This window comes from Octodon degus, unplaced genomic scaffold (assembly GCF_000260255.1).
Source record: "Octodon degus isolate 3935 unplaced genomic scaffold, OctDeg1.0 scaffold00020, whole genome shotgun sequence".
NCBI classification, from domain to species: domain Eukaryota; kingdom Metazoa; phylum Chordata; class Mammalia; order Rodentia; family Octodontidae; genus Octodon; species Octodon degus.
The window spans coordinates 6,821,985-6,831,753 of NW_004524596.1; the positions used below are offsets into that span (position 1 = coordinate 6,821,985).

General features: G+C 40.4%; 1 protein-coding gene across 1 annotated transcript in view; it reads left to right on the forward strand.

The window, feature by feature from the left end:
* LOC101591991 (regulator of microtubule dynamics protein 2) overlaps positions 1–9,769 on the forward strand; it is a 128,352-nt gene that overhangs the window by 66,696 nt on the left and 51,887 nt on the right. The window contains exon 5 of the mRNA XM_004627620.2: positions 8,656–8,716. Coding sequence (XP_004627677.2) covers positions 8,656–8,716 — 61 coding nt within the window. The remainder of the gene's footprint in view (positions 1–8,655; positions 8,717–9,769) is intronic.

The following is a 9,769-nucleotide window of genomic DNA, read 5'->3' on the forward strand; positions in this document are numbered from 1 at the left end:
TTAACTTTTTCTTTCTACTATTAGGATCAATCAGTGCTCTGCATGGATTACTTCTGTTACCTTGTTAGTAGGTTCTTGGCTTTTATAGTTTTTTTTCCCCACTACACATAGTGTCATCACCAGGCTAAATTGGGGTCATGCTGACCAGGTGATTTTCCTTGGAAGCATTGGGGATATGCCCCTTTCCAGTTACCCTCTTCTTTGTAGAATATGAACTGCTTAGCTCCTATTCTCTGGGGTCTTCACATTTCCCAAGATTGGGAGATTAGGTGACTCATGAGAGGTGCAAAGACCTTTTTTAGGGACCCTGTTATCCCTGGGTCCTGGCTAAGCTTGGTGAGTTAGGGCCAAAATTTGCATATCCTCTTACTCTTTATCCTCCTTGCTTTTAGCCTCCACATCTTGGCTATTGCAGATCAAAAGTGCCAATTTTTCCAATCCTAAAGTGAGACTAGTGAGTTTTAATTTTCTCTGTGGTTAAAGTTATTTAAGGACTTTTAGAGCAGTTTACTTTTGAAATAAGTTTTCCCCATTGCTGTTTTTAGAACAGAATTTGTTAGAGGATTGTCCTTTGGCTAAAGCAAGAGTCCATGCTACACAATAAGGTTGGGTTAGAATGTGTTGCTTTTAAGGAGTCCTTCTCCAAGCAGCACCAATAGAATGGATGTTCCCTTTTTATGTGTATTGGAAAGCTACAAACACCAAAGGGCATAAAGTAGCTCAAGGTGTATGGTGACCGCTCCCTTATGTGCACCTCCCAGGTGTGCTGAGTTCTTCCTAACCTAGCAGCAGGGTGTTTTTCAGAGGTGCTTCCCAATGATGCATCGTAAGATGATTATCCTGATCCCTACATTAGCACTGTAGTTATTTAGGGTCACCTAGAGGGAGCATCCATCTGTTCTCTTCAGTTCTGGAGACCTTCATTTTCTAAGTTTCCAATAGTCCCATTGCTGCCAGATATCAGATTTATCTTTAGTCTATACCAATTCTATTAGCATCAACAAACAACCCACATAAAGCAATTATATTAAATCAACAATATCAGAAACACAGATTAACAGTAAAGCTATAAGAACACATAAAGAAATTATATTAAGTCAGAGTGTACTTTCAGGTCCCTAGGCTGTGGTATATTATAGTAATAATTCATCCTTTTATCTTAGTCAAAAGTTTATAACTTAACTATAGTCAGCCAGAACTCTCCCTAGGTTTCCCTGATAGTACAGACGTAATATTTCCTATTGTTACACAAACTACAGTAGGGAGCTCTCAAATACCCTGACTCCTTAACATACCTTGTGATTCTTCTTATCATATTTTCTTCTATAGTTACTGAAGAATTTCCAAGTTTCTTTGTCAAAAACAAATGGCCTCATTCCAGAATAGACCCATAGAGCCCAAACCACAAAGAAACAAGAAAGAGCAAGGTCAAATGTGCACTATCAGAAATGACTTACCAGGGGTGTTAACCAAACAGTTTAGAAAGCAGTCACTAGTGGTCTGGTTTCAGCAGAGATCTGTTCAAACTTTCCTCTTTAACTAGGGTTGACTAGGGTGGGTGACTACCGTAACACCCAAGGGATGGGCTTTCCCTTAGCTGGCTCATCAAATGTGTTACTGGTATCTTATAGAAAATGCTCCTGCTCTGTAGGTCCCAATAACCAGGTTTGAGCTGATTGATCCCAAACCATCAATCAAGATGAAATGAACAATGGTAAAAAAAAAACAGGAAAAGGGGCTGGAGAGATGGCTCAGTGGTCTAAAGCACCTATTTAGAACAAGCTTAGCAAAGCATCAGGGACCGCGGTTCGATCCCCCAGCACCACATGCCAGCCAGCCCCGCCCCCTGGTGGGCTGAGCTGGCCACACACACACACCACTCTCTCTCTCTCTCTCTCTCTCTCTCTCTCTCTCTCATAAATAAATAAATAAATAAATAAAATTTAAAAAAAAAAAGAGTTAAAAAAAAAACAGGAAAAGAATTGTAATCAGCATGACCATACAAAAAGGTCAAGAAAGAGATTCAAGATGATCTTTGAGGTACTGTCAGAAACTTTGAAGCTTCATAGAGATAAAGGCAGGGGTTGGAGGGTTTGCCTAGTTAAAGATTCACGTAGCTGACAAGGGAGGTAATCCTGCTCAAGCCATCTTCTGGTTGATCATTATCTCAGCACTGGTTCTTTGATTGTCGCTCTGAAGAAATTTTTATGGCTTGAGGGGACAATCTTGTTCCCATGACTAGATTGTTCTCGTTTAGGAGACCAACCTTATTTCTGTCGTGGAGTGATCTGTCTGTGAGGCTGTGCTTTTCCAGGAAGGCTAGATGACTAAACATTTAGGACAATGAGTGGAAACTTCTAGACATCACTAGGAGAGGTCTTCAACAGGACACTGTAAAAGTTGGCAGTTGAATGTCCCTGAAAATCTTGTCTTGTTATTTTGAGACAAGGTCTTGCTGTAGTTCAGGCTGGCCTTGAACTCACTGTGTAGCCTAGGCTGGCTTCAAACTCACAGTGATCCTCCTACCTCAGCTTCCTGAATACTGGACTACAGGTATATTGCAAATCTTGAAAATGCATTAGTTAGGACCAGCCAAATAGCTCAGCAGATTAAATCATCTGCTTAGGTGGACACAGTGGCTCGGGTTCCATCCCCAGTGTGCCTTGCCAGCCCCACCTCAGGGGGCACACTGAGCCAGGGATTGAGATTGGATGTGGTGGCGCACATCTGTAATCCCAGCTCTTGGGAGGCTGAACACAGGCGGATCACTACAAGTCCGATCTATGTAGTGAGACCCTGTAGACCCTGTAGACCCTTACTAAAATACAAAAAGAAAGAAAGAAAATATATTAGTTACTATTATCTTGGTGTCTCCGTCTAGAAGGAGGCTGCAATAGGTAAATTAAAAGCTAACAGACCTTGAATAACAAGTTTTTAGACAGATGCTCCTTAACTAATTAAGATTCGTAGGTACAGAGCTGATCAAGGATATGACCCAATGTTTTAAGGTGATAAAGGAGACAGATATAACATTGAAGCTTTATCCTGATTTTAGCTACCCATCAGTCATGTTGAGACCCAGCTTCTCAGGCCTGTTTAAAATCATTCGTAAGGGCCGGCAAAATAGCTTAGTGGTCTAAAGTGCTGCTTAGGCAAGCTTAGGCAAGTGTGCAGGAACCGCGGTTCAATCCCCAACACCACACGCCACACCAGCCCTTACCCCAAGGATGGGGTGAGCTGGCCAAAAAATAAATAAATAAATAAAATCATTTATAAATTTTAGCTAAACTTAAATTATCTTAGCTAAAACCAGTATGTTTAATCTATATCAATATATCCTTGTACCAAAAAAATATACGGTCTTAGAGCAGAAAGGATTTTTAGGACTAAAGTATAGTTGTTTTGGTCAGGGCTTTACTAGAGGAACAGATGTAATACTAGGAAGGATATAACAAAAGAGGTACCAGTCACAGAGTTGGATGAGGCAGTGTGCAAGAGCATCTGCACAGGCACGCTGAATAATTCAGTCCCAAGGTCTGAAGCTCACTGCAGTGTTCCATCTCTAACCGTCTCTAACCGTCTCTAACGGCTGGCCATTGAGTCTGCAACGGAAGGCTGAAGAATCTGCCACAGAAAGCTGAAGGATCCATGCTGGAGGCTGAAGAGTCTGCACTGGAAGCCAGGAGGTGAAGTCCAAGCTGATCAAACCACAGCAACCTGAGCCTGACTGCTTTGTTGAAACAGCCACTTAGAGAACTGAGCTAAGGGGCATGACCCCAAAATCCAAGCTGATGTGAAGACTAAAGCTCCTCCGAGGAAGTGGAATGCCGAATCCTTCTGCAACCCTTTTATATCCCCCTTTTGTGCTCAGTTATTCTGGGCCTTCACAGCCCAGAGTGTGGAACTGCCAGGAATCTAGCCAAATTGACACAATATTGACCACTACAATGGTCTTTTAAAATATACTATCTTTGGGCCACCCAGATAGCTCAGCGGATTAAAAGGGATTAAAGCAGGGACAGGGGTGCCATCTCCGGAGGCATGTGGTGCTGGCCCAGCCCCCCAGAACGCAATGAGACTGCGATTGAGACTGGGTGTGGTGGTGCTTGCCTGTAACCCCAGGACTTGGGAGGCTGAAAACAGGAGGATCAGTACAAGTCCCATTTGTGTAATAAGACCCTGTAGACCCTCTACTAAATATACAAGTAAATAAATAAATAAACAATAGTATCTGAACATGTTAAAATAGGCAACTAATAAAACTCAATTTGTCACCCTTTGAGGTTTATAAAATTGCACACAGGGCTTCCGGCTACCCTGCGCCGGTGGGACCTGACCGGTCCAAGTCCAGGGCAGCGTGGGTGAGACCCTCTTTCACCCCCGTGGGACCCCCCACCACTCCATGGCCCCCCCACCCGCCCACCAAATGAGAACTTCTGCCGTGTTCTTGGGACCCCCAGATCCAGCCCTAGCCCATGCCCGGTGAGTGTGTGGGAGAGCTTCTGGCTACCCTGCACCAATGGGACCCATCCGTCCAAGCCCAGGGGCAGCGTGGGTGAACCCTCTTCCACCCACTTGGGACCCCCAACTACCACTCCACAGTACCCCCACCACTCCTGCCAAGTGAGTGAGAACTTCTGCCGCATTCTCGAAGCCCCCAGATCCAGCCCTAGCCCAGGCCAGGTGAGTGTGTGGGAGAGCTGCCTCTTCCCCCTACTCCACCTTGTCTTCTCCAGACTCAGCTCAGGCATGGCATGCAGGCCTGGGGTGAAACTCTGCAGCTGAAGTCCCTGCAGAGAGAGTAGGGGACAGAACCACCCAGCTAGTCCAGGAGCAGAACATCTTGCCAGAGGGGCACAACAGGTTCACTCCCAAGGGCGGCAGCAGGAAGGAGCTGAGCACAGCAGCCAGATCCTAGCCAGGCACAGCTGGATAAATCCAAACTTTGTAGATCTGCACCTGAATTTCAGTAGGTGCTAAGGTTATATTGCACCAAAGCTCTACAACAAAGGTCAGAAGACGGTGCTATACAAAATTGCGCACAGACAAGATATTGGCCGTGTAGTATCACAGTAATAAGCAGAGGACAGTTTTTTTCAATAATAATCCACCACAACTAAAATGACTAACACATCTTCCTTCCTGACATGTAGAGCTCCAGTGTCTGCAGAGAAAGAACCTGTCAAACTTCATGTTTTTTTAAACATATATCTTGGTAAAACAAAATTAACTTTGAATCAAGCATTGTTTGAACAAAATCATGAGTACATGGTGGCCCATTATACTGTCATCTGTACTTTTTGTATGTTTTTGAAATTTCCCATAAGAACCAAGAAAGACAGGCAGAATGTTAATTTTTGGTTTTAGTAGTGTTATCTTATATTTGCTTTCAATGGGTGTTGCAGTCGTTTCTTACGAAAGCCTCTAAGCACAATGTCTCTGAACTTCACACAATTACCTGACATCACAATCTTTCTCATCTTCCTTTGATTCCAAAGACTCACCATTTCAAAGCGTTTTTCCCTCTGTTATTGTGAGAAATAAGCAGTAAGAGTCCAGTTTCCTGTCAGTTTCACTCCACAGAAAAAGTTTTAGAGAACGCTTTGTGATGCTTCTTCCTTCCTCTTGGAGATTTCTCTGCTAAATGACCTCTGCCCCACACTTCACTCCCCTTCTTATTCTTTATATAGTCATCATCAGCTCTGTGGGATATTTCTGTGCAGCAGACCACTTTGTAACCCATGTGCACACTGAAATTTCAAAAAGGAGAATTTTCTTAGCTTCAAGAAAAAGAATAAGCATTAACCAAAGAGAACAAAGGAATTTGTCTTCCTGTTTACTGGGAAAATCAAAGCATACCTGTGTGAAACTGTTTGATACCCATCAGTAGTAAGTGCACTATGTTCTTAAGCACCTCTCCTCCACCGGGCATAGCCAGGCATGATAGAACATAGCTGCAATTACAGTGTTTGGGAGGCTGAGGCAGGAAGATTACTGTGTGTTCAAGCCCAGCCTGTGCTACATAATAAACTCAAGGCCAGCCTGAACAACATAGTGAGACATTGTCTCAAAACCAAAGCAAAACAAAAAGAATAAGATAGCAAAATAGACATGGTTGCAAAATAGGCCGTGGAAACTTAGGACTTTGTGTGGACAGCCATTTTATTCGAAGAATCTCCCATATAAAGGAAACAAACTGAAATAAGCTATTGTTGCCAAGGTAGAAGATGCTAAAAGTATATTTAACAAAAAGGAGGTTTGATGTGCATCAGGGAAGCCTTTCCTATAGATATGAGGCTTTCCCACAATTCAGATTATTTTGAATCACTATTTTACAGAGGGATGGGAGCTTATGAGCAAGAAGAAATTCAGGGGATGCAGGATTGGAATAGAATATATTTTCAGTTAATGGTACCAAAGAAAGAATTTATGGTACCAAAGAAAAAGACAGAATGCCTCAGATGTGCCATGCATACATTGAAATAAATTTAAAAATAAATAAATTCATTCCTTTTAAAACATCCATTTAAATTTAAGAAATATTATTTCAAAATCATTGTATCTAGGAGCAGTGTTTAAATTAGGATTAGGGGGAGGCAGCGGAGATAAAGAAGAATATCAGTATGACTTAAGATTATGTTCTACTAAAGAATCTATTGAATGGAAAGATTCATAAATCACAATCAGTTATAATTCTGTACATCAGAAGTGTGTACATGGTAAGACCATGGCCAAGTACACTGGAACTGAGACCAAGGACTCAGACCGGTCCTGAATACACAATTCAGCAGGAGGAAGAAGTGTTGAATGTTTGTTCTCATAATAGTGTTTGAGAATTTTGATCACTAGGGAGTTTAGAGTCCTTTTTAAAAACTCACAGTATATGATTATACAGCACTTTTCTGAAATACTGTAATTATTACTTGTATACCAAATGAAATATAAATCTTATATTTAAAGGAACATTACTGCGCTATATTCATAATTAAGTGACTAATATGACTAACTCAGAAGATCACAAAAGAAGGCTGCACACCTGCAATCCCAGCACTCAGGAGGCTGAGGCAGGAGGACTGTTGGAGTTTGAGACCAGCCTGGGCTACAAAGTGAGCTCAAGGCCAGCCTGATCTGCATAGTGAGATGCTGTCTCAAAAAGACCCTCCCAAAACAATCACAAAATACTATTCTATAAGATAAATGTCTTTTAGGCATCAGCTATATAAGGGAGCCTGGGAAAACAGTTTGCATATTGTCTTCCTTTCCTATTCTGATAGTGATGGAGTTTTCTCTATTTTAAGCCAGTGGTAGGGCACTGAAAGTTGTATTCATCCCACAATGTATCTAAAATTATGTCTTAATTTTTATGTTTTACTGTTAGCAAGCATGTTTTTGAACATTTAAAAATTACTGGAGCTGGGTAGATGGCTCAGTGGAAATAGCGCTTTCCTGGCAAGCGCATGGGCCTGAGTTCAATCCCTGGTTCCACCAAAATAAATAAATAAATAAATAAATAAATATTTTTTAAAAATTACTAACTCCTTTAATATTTGTCTTCAGCATAATATGTTATTAAAATACTTTTTAATTTTTCTAATTTACGTAGATTTCTCCAAGTGTATCCCTTAATGGATAGAGTATATAGTGCATCCTTAATAAATTAAAAAATAAGATTATGGTTTTAGAGTAAATGGTCATTATTCATAAAAATTGTATCAACAATTTATGCACAAAGGCTATATATATGTGTATATATGTATGTATGTACATATATATAGATAGATAGATAATTTCTTCAAGGAAAATAATGCAACAAAGGACTGAAAAAAAGTCATAAAACAAAATAGGGCCACTTTAGAGAATCTCAAAATGTGATTCTCTTTTGTTGCAGGCATTTTGATTTTTCCAGCCATTCGTCAGTTTTACATGATAAAAGCTATTGTAAAACTAGGCTGGGGATATAGCTCAGCAGCATAAGCACCTGCCTGGCAAGTGCAAGATCCTGAGTTTGATCCCTTGCACTGGAAAAAAAATTTTTTTTAAAGGCAAGTAAAAATAATTTGGCAGAGCCACTTACCTCGCTGAGTCTGCACAGTGCTTAGTGATGAAAGTGTCTCTCGGGCGCCTCCACTGCTCCTTCAGGCCGCAGCACTGAGAGCCCTGTGCTCACTTTCAGCCTTGCTCTTCTTTTTTGCATGTAAAGGCAAAAAAAGATCCACTTGCTTGTACATCTGCTGCCCGGAGCTGTGAGCCCTCGAAGGGCAAGGAGTGTGTCTTCTTTGACATTTTGTCCCCATTCACAGCAAGGGACTCAGTCACTCCACAATTGTAGTTGTTACTTGGCTTGATTTTAAAAAGGTTCCTTTTCAGATTTTAAACAGCAGTTTAATGACTTTTCTTGCACTTGGCTGAGTCTGCTAATTCAACCCATCTCGACTGTGAGAGCCCAATCGGAATCGTTGGAGGGACACTAAAGCGCACACTGATGACGGTCACCTCCCGAGTTTGTGACTGGCACACAGGTGCTTCTCTAACAAGTATCTGCGTGATTCTAAGGCTATTCATCTTGGGACTATATTTTAGGAACCACTGAATTCAAGAATTTACCTTCTAGCAACTCACAAGAAGGTAGTAAATAAAGCTATTTTTATTTTTCAGGAAAAACATTAGGTGAAAAAGCTATCACTAGAGCACCCATGAATGGCCACTGTCATCTGTGGTAAGCATGTCGGATTTCTGAAGTGTAAAAAGTCCTCGTATGCCTCTGTAGCCATTGTGTTTGAATTTTTTGAATTATAATTGATCATTGATCTTGGTAGCCAGTCATTGAAAAATGTATTTACTACATTGTTCAACAGCTTTTCTTACTTATTATGTATTTCTCTTTAGGTGTTTTTAAATGTAATTAAGATTTACACTCATGGATTTCATCAATGAACATACCACATCGAGTGGCTTTGAATATATCAAATTATAATAAAATCTACTTTTAAGAGACTATTTTGTTTGAAAACACATACTAAAATTATGCCACATTTCCAAACAAAGTGTAGAAAAAATCTTCTTATAATAAAAAATAGATTAGCCATTTTCTTCTGACTTGAGAAAACATGGTATATAAAGTCCACAACTCAATAAAAAGCTAGTTACAAGAAAGCTCAAATAAAAGGAATTTAATTTAGAGTATAGGTAAATATCTTTGGAATAAGAAAAAGCATTCATGGTTATGTTTTGGACCCTTTGCATATTTTAGGACTGTAAAACAAGAAATATAATTTTTAATTTTTACTCTTTTTGGTTATATTTTGACAAAATTCCTTTTGGTTATATTTTGGTTTTATTTTGACGTCCTTAACCCCCTTTCTCCCTGCAATGCAGATATTTCAAGAGGCTAGGAAAATTCAGTAATAATTTATGCACCTTCCCTCGGTAGTAATTTGCATGGCATCTACCCTTGTTTGGGGCTGTTTCATTCCCCTCCAAACATGCTGGAGCACAGACCCTCTCATAACAGCTTTTCTTCTGCAAGTCCCCATTTGTTGCTCAAGAAACTCATTTTACTCAACCAAATTGTGAAGTAGAAACTGTTTTCCAAACAGATGTCTCTGTACTCTGTGGTCAGCAGGGGGAGCTCCACTCCCAAAATCTCCCAACTAAGTCCTTTTTTTTTTTTTTTTCATAATTTTATTGATAAACAAATAGCAATGAGACAGTTTCAAATCAAATTGGTAGGACAGTTTCAATAATTAACACATTGCATACTTTCCTCCCA